At 37.3% G+C, this 16855-nt stretch overlaps 1 protein-coding gene across 8 annotated transcripts in view; it reads left to right on the plus strand.

The window, feature by feature from the left end:
- Window positions 1-16855, plus strand: part of EVC2 (EvC ciliary complex subunit 2) — a 70384-nt gene that overhangs the window by 39141 nt on the left and 14388 nt on the right. For 5 of the 8 annotated variants that reach the window (XM_048303265.1, XM_048303267.1, XM_048303269.1 and 2 more), the window contains exons 12-16: window positions 1359-1534; window positions 7767-7926; window positions 9191-9651; window positions 12585-12789; window positions 14084-14206. In XM_048303265.1, the coding sequence (XP_048159222.1) occupies window positions 1359-1534; window positions 7767-7926; window positions 9191-9651; window positions 12585-12789; window positions 14084-14206 (1125 nt within the window). The remainder of the gene's footprint in view (window positions 1-1358; window positions 1535-7766; window positions 7927-9190; window positions 9652-12584; window positions 12790-14083; window positions 14207-16855) is intronic. The other 3 variants (XM_048303266.1, XM_048303270.1, XM_048303268.1) reach the window with 2 other exon arrangements.

Raw genomic sequence — 16855 nt, forward strand, 5'->3', positions numbered from 1 at the left:
GGTTTCCCTTCCCCCTCTCAGGCTCAGTTTAAAGGCACAGAAAGGCACAAAATTAATTTCTGGACATGGGGCAGCGATATGGGATACACATCATAAAGTCACCCCGAGACAATATTGAGGTATATGCACATGTTCAAAACTCCCTAGGCATCAAGTGCTCTTCTGTACTTCAGAAGATGTATTGAGCCCCCCATTCCAAATATGTTGATTTTTGAAATTGTGTTGTGTCTGAAGTACTATGATTTTGTACTTAGAGGGATTGAGTTTCTCTAAGTTATGTGATCCAGGGATGGTGATGAAGAGTATATTCAGGATTTCAGTTTTGCTTTCAGTTACAGTTTTAAACCTCTCGCAGTAGAATAGCTTAAATTGTTTCCTCACGGGGTTTTGTTTGTCTGTTTGTTTTTACCTCCATTTGTGTTGAAAGTTAGTGCTCTAGATTGCAAAAGTTCTGGGAACTGTTGTTCTGGCTGCTTCTTGAGGAAGAGTATGATTGTTGTGGACCTGCAGGTGGAGGCTAAAAAGCAACATCTGGAAAGCAGATGTCAGAACATGTAAGGCTCTCTCCTAAAAACTGATGAACAACCTCATATACAGAAGCTATACACTGGCCACTGTCAGTGGGAGATGCAGCAAGCAGTTGTGCAGAAGATAGTTAAGCAGCCAGGTCAAAGAGGTAGAGCAAGTGAAAAAGGTTTTGACTATGTTTTGGCTGCTCAGACATGGGTCATGTAACTATCAGACCTTGTCTTGGCTATTTATGCTACAGAACATCATGTGCATAACTCTGGTCTCTGCCAGGCCTGTCTGTAGGTATCTAAACCCTTCCTGTTCCCCACTGTTGGAAGGAGGAGCTTCTAAGCCAGCCTGTGGGCAGTGGGCTTGGCTTTCCCTATGCTGTACTCAACATACATGGAAGAGCTGGCTTTAAAATTGGCTTTGAAGTCAATTTAGACACCTTTGAAAATATTACCCTTTGCTTATGTAATCATACAGTACATCGTAAAGAACAGTTCTGCTTATGCTGGTAGGGTTGCATGTGTATGTAATTGTGAATACCTGAGCAAATGACCTGTTAACTCAGGGCACTCAGGACGTGCACTAACTATTCAGGAAAATACACACAGTATTGAGGTAATCAGGCCAAAAGCTCACCACATTATTTATTTTGTTTTGTTAAAATAACCAAGATCATTTGATGTGGTCATTAGAGTTGATACATACTTACTGTTTTACACTTGTAAGCATTTTTCAGCTTTGTCCTGCTAATGAAATCTGGTCTAATGTTCATAGGTGTTAGCCAGAATTAACATTACATCTAATCAAATGTTCACATTTGTTCATGTTTTTTCCTGTAGGGTGACATTGAAGAGCTAATGGATTTTTTGCAAGCTTGTAAGAAATATCATCTGAATAAAAGATTTTCTTACAGAGAATATCTTGTAAGTAAGATACAGTCAAGGTGTTCTCATGTCTCTGCTCTTATAAATGCCGCAGCAGCCCAGATATCAAGTCTCATTAATAAGACGGAAAGGTAAATATCTCAATTGTTTTCTTGTCAGCCATTTGACTATGTTATTTCACAGGCAACAGACTTTTCAAAAGCCTTTTTTTCTGTGTTACCTAGCAGGAGAGTTGCATTAAAATGTTATCTGTTAGTTAATTCTAAGAAAATATTTTGTAACTGATTGACTTTGTTAGTTAAATCCCAGCAGATGCTGAGGTTTTGTTATCTGTATCCACTTTGTACAGGACAGAGATGAGTTGCTGGAAACGTATGTAGTACCTGTTTGTAATTCTGATTTCACTGGGAACCAGACTCATATAAGATTCTCAATGTCTTTATACATCCATTATTTGTGTAAATAGTCATCCGTCATGTGAAAACTCATACCAGAGTCCATTGCAACGTGTACCAGTTAAGACCATTTGTCTACGTTCATTATGCATGAATATCTGGATTTAACAGAAAAGAACAATTTTGATTCACTTGTGATTGAATATGTTTGAGGAGCTGGATGTACAGTTTCTCTTTTCAAGCTGAAAATCATGAATATTTTCTAAAAAAAGTAGATCAATTTTTATAAATAATGTAGCTGCAGAGGATTTTGTCTAGCAGAGGATACACCTGTTGCAGGGAATTAAAAAGTAAAGGTCAAGGCAAGTAAAAAGTAGACCTGGAAATGGACTGCTGTAACACCTGTTATAATACATGTAATTTATTTGGGATATCATACCAGACCCTGGCTGATTGAGTACTCTCTGATAGGATACTCAGATTCAAGGTGGAGAGGTAGAAATGGTGACTTAGCAGACACACAGAGACGTAGTTATTTAAAATTGCATGGCTGTGAGGAGCACTGAGAGAGACATCGTGCTGCTGTCAGAGAACTGTGTTAGTTCAGCATATGGAGAGATTACTGAGGAGCCTGCCAGGGCAGCAGAATACGTCAGTGGACAGGAAAACGTGTACAGGAAAACAAACTAGTATTGCTGCTGTTGGTCCTGTGCATGCAGCTTTATTTGTGTATTTGAGGTGTCAGTCATTGATGTCAGTCTGACAATATGTGAAATGTGCATTAAGAGAACAAGATGAACATTGATCTTTATGGTGTGTTTTTTCTTTCATAATGTTAAATTGATTTAAATGTAATTTAACATTAGGAAGCAGGAAGTCTGTTAAAAGCTACCAAAGATTGCATCTGTTGATGTGACAAAATAATTTATCTGGGTTTTTTGGTATCTTTTCCTTGCTTTTCTTTTTGATTGTCCTGTGTGCTGCCTCACTGGAATCATACCCTAAGTTTAGCTTGAATCACCCTGAGTTTAGCTTCGAGATTCATTGGTTGGAGAGAGCTTCTTCCAGTAGGCTTGCACTGCTTTGCTAAGGTCTGCGACTGTGTGGCTCAAAGACAAACGTGTCCTGGAATAGGAAATATAATTCAGACACGTCTTTCACAGAGAGTTCCCTTCCATCAGTTCATTCCTCTTTTTGGAACTGTATTATGAGAAAGTCTGAGATGTTTTCACAGATGATGTAGTTATGTGAAAAGCCTTTGTGAGAACCTCACTGTGTGACCATTGCAGTGAACAACTGGGACTTCTCAAGCTGGAAAAAGTGGTTTCACCCATTGCTTAATTCCTGTTATTTCACCTAACAGTCACAAAACAAATCAACTATAAAACAGAGAGGAAAGGCACAGTATTAGTTAATCCAAGACCTCTGGGATCTCATCCCCAAAAAATGTATTAAAAACCTTCCAAAACCCCCCAAACTACCCAGAAACTTCCAGAAGCAGCAAGCATTATTACCAAGATGAAAAAATAATTTTTCTACCACTCTCCTATTAAACTTTCAGAGTATGCAGTGGTTGGTTGTCTGTGGACAAAGGATACATGTCAATAGTTGGAGATACCATTTGTAGAGAGGCAATCCCATTTGGCTTCCTGGGCCTAGAACTAGTTATTTTCTTGTAACTTCCCACACCTGCTGCAGCAGTATTTCCTCTCAGACAAATGTTGGCCAAACTCTTATAATTCATTCTTTAGGTGTTGTGATCATAAAACTCCAGAATGTAGTATTTCAGTTTATTTGCTAGTGTTTTATTTTCACCAGGCAAACTGAAATATCCCAGTATAACTCATGAAAAATTCATAATTACGTAACATAGGCTTGTATTTCAGTTTCTAATTAGAAAGTGATTTTGGGAATGTTTACAAATTAGAGCATTAAAATTTGAGCAGCAACAGAAGTCTGATCTGAATGACTAGTACTTTAAATTTGTATCCATAGTATCCTTGTTTTTCGCTTTGTCATTGAATCTGCTTGTCTAAATATAGATAGGGGTCTGTCTTAATCTATTTTGTCCAGCTTTATAATAGAGTGCCTTAAACTTACTGTTATAAATGGAATTTTAAAATGCAGAACTTTGCATGGAGAAGAGAGAAAAGATAGATGCAGTGATAAACCAGCAGATAGATATTGAGGGGAGAAATATTTTAAAAATGGAGCTTAATAGTATGTTTAAAATTTATCAGATAGCAAGGCAATTTCAAATTAACAAGAAAAGGATTCTGTGTGGCTAGAAATGAATGTTATAAAAAGAAAAATAACCCCAAACCAATTCTAGGGAGGGCTGTGAACATTTTAAATGAAATAGAGCAGCCAGAGTTTTCAAGTTGGGTTTTCTAAATACAGTATTTAAATAAAATGTGCCATTTGCAAGTACTAGTTTTTGATTACTCAGTGGCTTTCAAAAATCAAGCCTGGACTTCAGTGCCAAAAGGCAGGAAAGAAGATTTTGAAATATAATCTGTAATCCTGGATCTGAGGGACGTCTACATAGGCTCTTTATGATTTTTCTTGAAGAATAGTGGGCAAAAGGGCAGTACTTGAGGCAGTGTTTATCCTGGGTTGTTCTTGCTATCAACAGAGGTGCAGGGTTCTTGATGTTTTTAAACTATGGCATCTGTAACATGTTGCGTTATTCTTTTGCCAGTATCTTCTTGTTCACAAGAAATTTGCTTTTTCTTCAGTCTCTTAAAAATTGAATCCAGTTCTTGTGACTCACTAGGTAAAAACAATTTCAAGCTTCTTTATAAATTTCTCCCAAAATTTAAATTTTTGTAAGACCTAAAGAATTTCCTGTGTATTGTGTTTGTAAAGTGGTCAAAAGACTCTCAAAAGATTGAAACAAGCACCCTGTGCTGGTCTCGTTCTTCTCAATAATCACCATTTATATGGACCTTGTCCATAGAAAGTGGTTTTCCAGCGGTGTCTTGGCTGGACATTTCTGCAAGTCGGTGTTGGAAAGTGAATGCCTCAAGCAGCAATGCATCAGTATGAAGTTTTCTAATAATCTCTTAAAACCTTTTCTGCTTGTAGTGCAGGGAGGGCACTTATTGCTCTGAATTTTTATTATTATTACATGAATTCTGATCTGGGTACTGGCAAGATGCCACTTCAGCAGGTGAAATCCTGATGTGGCTGGAGTAGCGCGGGCAGAGTCATGCAAGTTCTCTCTGTGTAGTTTCTGTATAGTGATGTGATTCAGCCTCCATGTACATTCAGGCCTGTACAACTTTTCTGCTTCATATCTATCTCCCTTTTGCTTTAGTGATGCTCCCATGCCTTCTCTAGCTTTCATGAAGCAATTTTCCTTTGCTGGGGTCGAGCATCCCTTCTCTGTAACATCAACTACAAAGTCCTACTTTTTACTTTCATGCCCTCACTCTGTATTTGCTCCTTAATTGGTTGGCTTTCGTTCATTACAGAGAAGTCAAGATCTCTCTCTGATTGACCTGTGATACTGCTGCTGTTGGCTACACACTGCACCTCTGTACCTTCCTTGGTGCTCACTGCCTTTGGGAGGATCTCCCTTTAAACATCCGTGTCATTACCACAGTATTGTCCTTCATTAAAATTCTCGTTGTTCAAAGACATGTGCCTGTACATTTCTTCAGTGATTAAGTGTCTGGTATGCTGATACCAGGCAGTTTATCATACAGTCTATACTGTCTTAGTACCTTTCTCTTCTCCTTTTGTTTTGCATTTCTGTTCAGAGTCCTTTGAGACCAGGACATATTTTATTCCTAATACTATAATTGTTTTTATATTGTATTTATATTAAACAAGAAATGAAGGTGTCTTGCCAGGGTTGAGCCTTTCAGGAATTACCATAACACTGATTAATATAAGTTGGCACATAAACTGACATAGGCTTCTGTGGTGGGATACTGCATCACCTACAGTTTTAGCTGTGGACATAGTCTATGTAAAGATGATCTCTAAGTAAATCAAATCAAATCAACGGAAATAATGTAGACCCTTTTTTTTAATCCTAAAAATAGGTAGCTATGTATCATCTTCCTATCATTCTATGTTGCGTCACTTTCTTTAAACTTCCATTTGCTGTGTGGTTCCAGCACATCTGTCTTTTTCTATTGCAGACTCTTTTCACTGCTCTGGACAGGGATTTTAATTGGATGCAGCAAGCCTGGGTTTATTTCCTCAGTACAAGAAAGGATTAAGGTGTTAAATATAATATCTTGGTTATTATCTTTCCTCACTTTCTCACCATAATTAATTACCTTTATTCACATATCTTTTGCCTTGGGTTCAGTCAAAAAGGAGGGGCAGGACTTAAAAGTTACCAAATATGGGCTAGAAACTTGGTGCTGTTGGGGAGTTTTTTGACATAACACTGAATTTTAACATTGATTAGTTTCAAGGCAGAAATTACTTGGCCAAGAATGACGCTTGGTGGATTACTCTCAATATACTGAGAGGTAGTTTAATGCTCTTTGCAGATTAAAGAAATGCAATAGATAGACTTTGAAAAAGCTCTGCAAAAGGAGGATCTCTTTTATTGACATAACTGTGATAAAGCACATCTCAGTTTCTATCCAGCACATGCATTATATAGGGGATGATGTTTCATGGCTTGCACAGATAGTTGTGGATGTTTGAGATGGAAAGGTGTGACTTACGGGATCTGGCCAACATGGTTACTGTGCTGTGACTGCAAACAAGCTAATATGGTAGTCTTCTGCTTTATTTTAGCTCTTATTTTGAGGATTTTGATTGGAATTAAGTTGTCACAGTATCAATAAATCTTAATAAACCAAAATGAGATTCTCCTTTCTGGAGAAGGGCTTGCTTACCATATTTAACTGCTACTTTAATTTAGGAATTGGGCCAGGTATCACATTGTAATGGAACCTTGAAAGCCCTGGATTCATCTGAGTCCCGGCTCTGTGTGTAACATTTATGTCTTTGAAAAAAGGGGGACTGCATAAGTAAACTAGAAGGTATCTGGATGACATCCAGGTTCAGGTCAGGAATTGGAGCTTTCAATTCGAAGTTTCATGTTGACCTTTTCAACACCATATTTTTAAGTCCACTGTGTTTAATATAACTCATGAATGTCCAACAGCCTGGTCTGAATTAAGATGTTCTTTTATTCTTCTTTTGAATAAGAAAGATTTGGGGAACTTGTAGTGTAAATGTAATAGCAGGTAAGTTCTGAAATTCAATATAAATTTGTGGAGAGAGAGATCTTTTTAACTGTTGCCAGGGCTCTTTAGATCTTTTTTTCCCTGACATGAAATTGTGTAGCAACAGGAGGTAGACCATAGTCTTGAACTTCCATTTGAGAGCACCATGGGCTTATGACCAGCAATTTGCTGTTTCTGATAACGGAGGTTTGCTATTGTTTTGAAATTTTTATAATTCTTCTGGTATAAATTTACTAGGCAGTCTGAATATAAATATTTTGTAGATATGATTGCTTTGTCTATTAAAAATAATTTTTTGTTCTTTTTACTTGATTACATTCTTTAAAGAGAAATTTTTTTTAATGACAAGGAGTTGTAAAAGACATATAAAATTGCATTCCAGGGACATTAAATGGAAAAATAAAATATGCATAATATATAAGGTTTTAAATGTCTCATTTGAATATCACTTATGTTACAAACTGATATGTAATTGGTTTGCCACTTGCCCTTCCTTCCTTCCATCCTTCCATCCTTCTTCCTGTTTCTTTTTCATACACCTTCACAAACTGCCTCAATTCTGTGCTCATCTCTGAGATTGTCCTTCTATTATCCCCTTCCTTGTTTGATTCTCCCAGGCGTCACTGCGTAAGAAACTAAGATCATTCTGTGTGTCTATTTTGCTGAGCCCTTTTATGGTACTAATTGCCTCAGATACCCTTTCGCACTTAAGAATTTGGGATAACAGGCTTCAAACACTGTTATTACAGAGCAGGTCATCTACCTGAAAGTCATTTGGGAATGCTGCTGGACCGAGCCGAAACTGAAATTAATTTTGTTAAACAGAAATTTGATCATGATTTAAAACAAGAAAAGCAGAAGCTTTGCCAGAAACTCATTACCAGGCGAAGGCGGGAAATGCTGCAAATGGTAATTATTTTCAGTGTATTTATTTTCAAAGGGCTTATCATAAATTAGAAATTGAATTAATTGAAGAATAAAATGTAGTTCTTACAACAGGGGTCAACGCTGCCAGGAGCATGGTTGAAAATAAGTGTCAGTTGGTTTTAGCTGTGTACCACCATGTTCTGTATTAGTCATGCAGTAATTTATAGCTTTTGTTTTAGAAAAACCTGCAAGAAATAACTTCATCTTAGCTGGAGAAACTTCTAAAGCCCCTCTGCTTAGTGTACCATGTCCAAGGGGGTCATGACAAGTCTCTGTAACATGCAGACAGGCAAAAGCCAGCTCAGGTTCAGGAGTTGGTGAGGGAGATGGCTCAGGTGACAGTCACCATTTTCTGTGGGTTTCCTGGCTATGTGTGACCTGAGTGAACTTCAACAGCACAGTTAAAATTCAGCTACAAACCAAAACTATGTAAAAGATGCTCTGCCTATGGTTGCTTGTGGTAGAACTCATGTCACCTCATCTCAGCCATCTAAAAATCAAAGGTAACTCTAAAAGATACAAGTCATGTAAGATGACCTGCAGGTGTTCTGAAAGGGAGTTGTCATCCAAAGGTATACTTCAAAGTTACATTTCTGTGCCTAAAAGATGTAGAAAAAACTATCTTGGATTATGTGGTAGTTCTTTTAGATGACCCAAGTTAGGTGAGGTTGAGCTTATCTTTTGCAAGATGTGTTTCAGTGCTTTGTGCTCTTTAACAGATACCAGTGTGAGCATAGACAGCAGGCCTGGTAATGGTGATGTCATTTGTTATGTTTATTCTCTGTGTAGGTAGCTTTGGTTTAACTTTCCAATGAAATTGCAAGATGGGGAAAATAAAAAATAACCCCAAACTTATTTTTTCCCTCATTTTTAAAAATTCTTCTCCTTCTTTGCTGTTTGATCCAGATTGACTTCTGGAATGCTGCCAGATCACTGAAGTTCAGCTAGCTGAGATTATATCAAACCACATGATCATGCATGTGTTTAGGTGTTAGCTCTTCTATCTAGCAACAGTCCATATTATCACAGCCTTTGTATCTAACAATAGTCTGAGTTATCACCTAGGTGCTCATAAAGCCAATCTGTTGAGGGCTGGGTAAACCTCTGGACACTGAAAAGCAGTTTCAAGAACGTGGAAAAGCAAAAGCATGAAATTTTATATTGCTATGAAATCCATACTTAAGGAGCTAGAATTTGAGATGTTCCTTTTTCTTAACTTTGTTCCTGCTTTTGGTAAATGAATCAGCAGAAAGAGCATCAGAAGGAGCAGCTGTCACTTGGAGACCCCTTCAAAACTACTAATGAGATCTCTCACTACCTGAGACACTGGAAAAATCTTCTAAGTGATCACACCATTGAATTTGAAGAACTTACTGAAAAGCTTGACAATGAGGCCAGCGAAGAGCTGAAAGAGCTTCTATTTAATGTAACGGAGAAAGCCATTGAAGAGCTTAAACGTGTTCAGTGTGGAGTGTTTGTGCAAGAACTAGTCAAGCTCAGTGTGCCAAAATTGTTCCTGCTAGAAGCTGTGGAGGAGCACAAAAAAGAGATGGTTGTTAAACGTGGACAGCTTGAAAGGGAAGAACATGAAAAGAGTGTGGCTGCTGAAGAGCTGCTTCAGCTCACCAGGCAGAAGCTAAGCCAAGAGCTGGAAACAGGCATTTCAGAACAAAAAAAAACCAGGAGCTGGGAACAGTCAATATTCATGCAAGTATCTTTCTGCACTCTTTTCTTAGTTACTATTGCAAATAGAAGAGAATTAGGAGTTTTCACACCTGTCCAGTTGTAATTCCTAGTGATCAGTTCTCTGCTGGGCACTTAGAAATTGATATTTTTTTTCCAAGCGCTCAACCCATGTGGCACCAGTGGGTGAGCACTGCAGTGGAAATCCCAGGAAACACAGTCTTGAAGCTAAAAACGTGGAATGAAGGCTTTATATTTCCATTCATTCCATGGGAGGTATCCCTTACACATCTTTCATTGTTATTCATTGTCTGTTTTTCGAGGTCCCACACTTTGGAAATGCCAGTTAGTACGTCAGACCTAATTGGCCCCAAGTCCAAGTTCAAAATATTCCTTCTAGCCACAAGTCAAACCTTACTCACCAGGTTTGTTTTAAGCTTTGTCCCAGTATTTCTACATAGTCCCTAATTAGACAGTGCAGTATCCTGCCTGTCCAGCTCATGTCTCCATGCATCAGACTCAGCTGCTCTGGCCTGCTGACAGAGTGCCCCTGGCACCAAGTCCTGAGCCAGACAGGCACCATGGCACAGGCAGTGCTGCAGAGAGGAGTTCTGGCTGCTGGAAGTGATTTGGCCATTGCTGCCTGCTGCAGTGTGACCCTGGGGAGGTGGGAAAGCAGGTGGTGGCCTTGCCTCAGTTGGGAGACCTTGCACAGGGAGAGCCCATGGCTGTGGCCAGGAGTGGTTGTGCCTCTCAGAGTGGGCAGCAAGGTCCCTGAGAGATCAGGGAATGTTCCTTAGCATTTGTTCTTAGCTTTCAAGTACATTTATGTCTGGTTGTTAGATTGCCTGAATATTTGCAGTACTACATTTCCTATACAATGTCTATTTAATAAGAGACATTGTTAGAGACATGGGAACATGAAAAAATAAAATTGCAGCTTTAGGGGAAGCAACTGGAACAGGCAAACCTATAATAAGCTGTGTGGCTCTGAAGAAAATGTACCAGGCATAAGAGATTGAACAGGGAGGGGGGAAAAAAAAAGACACTGGTAAAAGTTTCTCCTTCATACCTCTTCTTTAAAGCAAAATAGATTTGTATGGGCAGTTCTATCCAGGCAGAATCTTTGTAAGTTTTCCTGCCACATATTGTAAAACCATGTAAAAGGAATATAAACTTTATCCATTACATTGGCTTTGTTAAAAAAAGAATTACATTTTTTCCTATTGTTTTGGTTCTCATTTCAAGGGCTTTGTATTTTATTCAACATTTTAGATACTTTCCTATGTTCCTTTCGTTTATATGTATTTTCTAGCTTGTCTTCCTATCTCTTGTTTACATTGCCAGGAGCAGACCTGCAGGAGTATGGAAGTAGATTGTATGACCCAGCAGGACTTTCCTGGTTCTAACTTAGAATCCCATAATAATTGTGTTCCAACCTGGAGTGTGCCTGTCATATTTGTTAGATGCTATCTTTATTTGAAGCAACAGTAAGCTGTTTGAGTTTTTTTTCAGTAAAATTCGGGAAAATATATACAAAAAAATGCAGCAACAAGTGTCCTTCAAAAGCCCCTTAAAATTTGTCACTGTCTTCTTTCAGTCCCCTGTCTGTCAGTTACGGTATTTTGATGACAGATGCCAGCTCCCATGTTTATGTTCTCATCTGCTATCTAGTTTTCACAAAGAATTATTTTGAATGATAGCTTTTCATTTTTGTTGCTTATCAAAGAGACCGTGGGTTAGTCCAAAATGTTTATGAAGATTGTTAATGCCTAAAGGCCTTTTTAAATATAGACATGGCAAAACTCTATTTGCTGTATTTTATTTTGTATCTCTGTCTATATATCTATATACATGGATTTCTACAATGGATTTTCTTTCATGAGTCTAAGACAAGATAACAAATGGTTAAGTATACTATAAATGATCATTTGGAGTAGCCTTGTCTTAAAATAAGTAATTCTTTGAAGGGAAAAACCTCATGCATTAAAAATGTATTAATTAAGGATCTAACTGTTCTTTGCTGAATCAGTAGAAAGAAAAAAGGATTTCTAAACTCAACGATTTGATGAGGTAGTATAGGCCTGTTATACATGCAGTATAATATATTTTTCAATGAAAACTACTCTTTAAAAAACATGCTGTTTGTGTTTTAAATACAAACAATTTTTTGTGGAATAAAGGAAATTTCCAAACAAATTAAAGTATGCTATTTTTTATGAAATATTCTTAAGGAAATAAGATAAAGCAAGAAGATAAATGTAGCCTAAGGTTAATCAGAACTGAGCATGCTTTATTTTCAAGTCAACTTCAGCTTGACCTTTGATCAGTTCATTAGAGATCTGTGTTTAGAATCTTACTTCTATATACTTCTATAAAATGGAAACTTTGAGTAATTCAAATTAGTCTTAAAACATATTGTGCTGTTCAGACTGCAAAGAGCCTTTTTACAAACAACAGCTGGAACCCTTGTGACTTGTTGATGGAAGGGATGACATATGTGTTCATAATAGAGACTTATATTTTATTTTTTCCTTCTCAGTAGCTGTGACTGCTGAGGGCTGAGAAACAGCACGGGGAGGCTTTATGGGAAGCTTTTATCTTGATTTCAGCTGAAGTTCAGGGATTGTATTGTCTGAAGAGGTGGAAGGACTCTATGCATAGGAAATGTGCGAAAAATATTAATTTATTTTTAAAATACTCAAATGCTGTTTTCCTTTGAAAATGAAGTTTTACAGTCCAGGAAGCTCTGTATGCAGAATTTAAGGTATCCTCAAGGGTATTTTATACATGCTGAGGAGTTCATTGCTGTGTGTGAAATCACTAACTGATACATGAAATAGACCAAAAAAGGATAATCTCTGCTAAAGTAAAGTATTTGTGTTCATGTCTCTTATATTTTATGCATTATTGCCTAACTCATTGAACAGCAAATGGCTCTTGGTTTTTTTTAACAGGCAACTTCTAAGTTTACCCCTCTCGCTCTCAGAAGAGGAGTTGCTTAGAATGAGGCAAGAGTTGCACTGCTGCTTCTCTCAGGTGGACAGCAGCTTGGCTTGGCCCAAGATAAGAGCAAGAACCTTGCTTCAGGCTTTTGAGGTGGAGCAGAAGGACACCGAGGTGCTGAAGGTTGAGCAGAATTTAGCAATGACCTGCAAACAGGTGGGAACAGCGTGGGATCAGTGTGGGGATGTGGAAGGGCGTCCTGGGTGTACCTGTGGCTGCTGGCATTGGCTGCAGATCTGGGTCCATAGCTTCTCCATAGGTGTGGCAGCACTTTTCCTGTCTGCATGGACCAGTGGACTTAAAGATAGTTGGGCAGCAGTTGGATAAATAGGTTTTTTTTCACATATACCTGCGTATTTCTGCTGCTTTAGTGAAAGTTTTGGGAGTTTCTGGAAAAGAATCTTCTACATTGTTTTGTCTGTTTAGGAAAGTAAAGCTCCTGAACTAGATGGCCTTTCTTGGCAAGAAATTGGGCATGATTTCTGTTTCTTGTTTTCAAAAGATTGAAGTGTATGCCAACAGTTGGGGGTTTTTTCCCCACGTCTAAATACGTAGAAGATGAGGCATACTCAAAGTTAGAAGAGTATTTCCAACGAGGAGTCTATCTGCCTATCAAATCTAGCACTAGTTAAAGAACCCTGTGAGAGGTGTTTAATTCCTTCAGTAAAGTGCAAAAGCTATGGAATCATAAATGGTTTTCAGTTCTTATAAGGTAGCGGGGCAAAAAGCATTCCCTGTATTAATTGTATCTGATACTTTCTTTAAAGGAGAACTTGCCCTTGCTTTGTTTTGGTTCAGTTATACTTTCTCAACATGTAAACTACCTTGGGTTAATTGTGCTAGGAGTTAGCCTAGTTCAAAGCCTTAATAGTTTCTAAAATACTAAAGGAGGGAAATGACTTTGCAAAACCTTACAGTTGAACAGATGTTATCATTTCCCCAAGAGTACATATACTTAGTTGGTATTCTTGTAAAGAAATGGAAAGGTCAAGAATAATTTGATTACATGGAACGGTGCCTCTTAATATTATCATGGTTCATTTGTGATTCATAGACTGTGTGTTGAAAACAATGTAGATCTTAAATTAATATTCTTTGTTCATTTTCAGCTGTGCCGAGGAGACAACTTATCAGTTAAAATCTTCTCTTATTATCACTACTAAAGCTTGTTTAAAATCAAATGTATATGCTACCAGTTTTCATGGAAAGGATGAATATATAATTCTACTTGAAATAAATTTTTAAAAAAATTCTAACTTTGAATGTCCGAAAGGAATATTCTGAGTGAATAGGCAGCACCTTCATTTCAGAAATACTTTCTCAGTGAAAGTCATATTTGCCAAGTGTTTCATTATTTGATGGATGTGCCAATAATAGCAAGTAATAATCCTAACAGTAGCATCCTCATATACCTCTTACAAATAAAGCATTTTTGCTCATCTTGTTACAGCAGCATTCTAAAATGGGAAAAACAGGATCCAGGAATAGAAATAAGTTAGATATTCTGAAGAAATCTTTACAGGACAAAATTTTAATTTATGAAGACTCAGTGAAAGGTGAAAATTTAAATAGGGTAAGTACAAACTTTTCTGGACTGAGGTCAAAACCTAGATCTTCAGTAATTAAAGAATGACAGTCTCTATCAGTGTGAATAAGAACCAGATAAAAAAAGGTGTGAGATATAGTGTCATGATGCATCTCCCTACTCTTGCCTGATTTTATCAAGATGTATTTCAAGCTGAATAGTTTTTGCTTTGTTTTAATTTTTGCATATTAGTTACAGAACTGATTTAATGTCTCACCCCTTTTTCTTCCAATGGTTCTGGGGCTTGGTGTGTGCAAGATTGCAAGACTCCCCTAGATCCTGTGGTTTTCTAGAAAGACTTTCAAAACATGGAAGGTACTTCAATGCATGCTTTAGCTGAGCAGCATTTAGTTCTTGGACATCTGCTAATGCTGCTGAAAACCCAAAAATGGATTCTTAGATCCAAAAACTTTTTGGGGAGGGTCTGAGTTTATTTGTACAGAGCTAACTGAAAGGAAGTCTTGATTCTGGTGGGTTTTAAAGACACACAGCCCCAGTCTAAAATTAATTCTTGAGAAATGAGTGGGGCTGATCTTAATACAGGATTTTGAAGGCTTTTTACTTCTCTGCCAGCAGATGTTCCAAGTGATCTTTCACATGTGTACAGTATGGGTAATAAAAGTTTTGTATGTCAGAGGGACATTGCAATGATAAGTTTGTTAGACAGAGGTGGTGCACAGCTGTAAGAACTACACAGAACAAGCAGGTGTCATTGGTAATTAAAATTGGTAGATGAAAAAATAGTTTCAAAAGCTATTACAATATCACTTTTAGTACCAATTTGGACAAAAAACTATTTTTATACCTCTTTCTTATGCTTTTGATACCTGTATCCTGAAAAATGAAAAATACTGGGTCAACATGTTAATTCAGAAATAATTTCACTTTTATGTGAGAGCAACGCATTTTTTGTATTGGTTGCAGATGATAAAAGCAAATGTACATCTAGTCTAGCACCCAGTCTTTGAAAGTGAGAGCAGGTGCTTGGGCAGGACTGCAACAAGAAGGCAAGTATGTTCTAGCACTCTTCACTAGTTCAGTAACTATGGCCCAGGAATGCTCTAATCCTCTAATGGAGGCATTTAAATTTTGACTTCAATACCTGATGCCTTGATCCTCAAAATTTAAGGGGTTTGGTACTGGTACTTGAAAGTACATGAGATTATGGGCTAAGCTCTAGAGTTTAAAAAGTACTGAATACTTGTTTGGTGTAATACTGCCTTACATTTCTATTAGAATCTTGTTTTAACATTGGAAAGTTAGCTTCTCTAAGCCTCATTGTTCCAGTTTTATATGCACCATCTGGCATACCTGTTGTTGTTCTAATTGTATGGCTGGTTTCAGAGCTGGAAAGAGTCAGAAAGAAACTCATGTGGCTAGGGGTAGATAGTAATACCAGTTGAGTAATGCAGCATTTTGTTTGTTTAAGGGGAGTTAATTTACTGTATAATGTTGAAGGTGTTTCACCACCCCCATTGTAAAATATTGTGAAATATTTCTTCCTATTTTAAAATATTTGATATTAATTTAAAATACATCATAATAAATATGTTTTAAAAAAGGTTAAATGTTTCTAACAGTTGTAAAATATTGCTTCCTTATATTTAGTCTTAAATCTACCCTCTTACAGTTTAAAACAATTGCAGCAGGACCTGCTAAGTGGTTTATTCCCATCTTTCCCCCTTAAATATTGAAAGGCTGCAGTAAAGTGTCCTCTGACCCTTCTCCAGGCTGAACAACCCCAACTCTCTCAGCCTTTCTTCAGGAGAGATGTTCTGTCCCTTGTATTTTGGGCATGTTTAATGTAAGGCTTTCATACCTAGTAATATGCAAATACTATCTATTTTTATCCATAAATGTTAGGATTCATGGAATATACTGAACATGTTGTATAGATCCCATGCTATTTCTGTGTGTTTCTGTCATCAGTGGCATCTCTTTTGCCTTTGAATTCAGCCACAATTAAGATACACTTTCTTGGGCCTCCTTATAAGTGAACTTGAGTTCTCAAACTGCATTTCCATCCTCCTTCATTATTCATTTTAATAGGTTCAAACTTACAATAAAGGTGATAACTCATTTACTCATTCATCTATTCATTATTCGTTCATCCATCCCCAGATTTCATATATGTATAATTAATTTAAAGCTCTTGTGTCTGGAACTGAGCCTCCTGTGAAGAAGCAAACTGTGCATTCAGTTGTGTGCAAACACCTGTCAAACATTCCTATGTAATTTTTTTAATCTATATTTTTAAAGTTTTATAACACATCCTGGTTCTAAACCACAAGGGCAGACTTCAAGTATTACTTAATAATTTTGTGGCATATAAAGCTAGTAATAGTATTTATTTTCTCCTTTCTTGAGATATTGTTGAAGATGTGTATTCTGGCAGGCAGTGTCTTAGACATGTAAATAAAAGCTGGAAGAAAAGGATGATTCTTCAGTGTGTGCATGTTGTCATAACTCATTCATTCTAGTAGTGTTGCAATAATTTCTGTTAGTTAAGAAGCTGCTGTCATGCACTGAATAGGGAGCATCCCATATTCTCTGCAGCATTAGTCCTTTTGAAAATGGACCTGTTTATTCCTAGTCAGGTAAGTCTGCTTGATTATTTTTTTCACATTCCTTGGATAG

Source organism: Corvus hawaiiensis, chromosome 5 (genome assembly GCF_020740725.1).
Source record: "Corvus hawaiiensis isolate bCorHaw1 chromosome 5, bCorHaw1.pri.cur, whole genome shotgun sequence".
Taxonomy (NCBI): domain Eukaryota; kingdom Metazoa; phylum Chordata; class Aves; order Passeriformes; family Corvidae; genus Corvus; species Corvus hawaiiensis.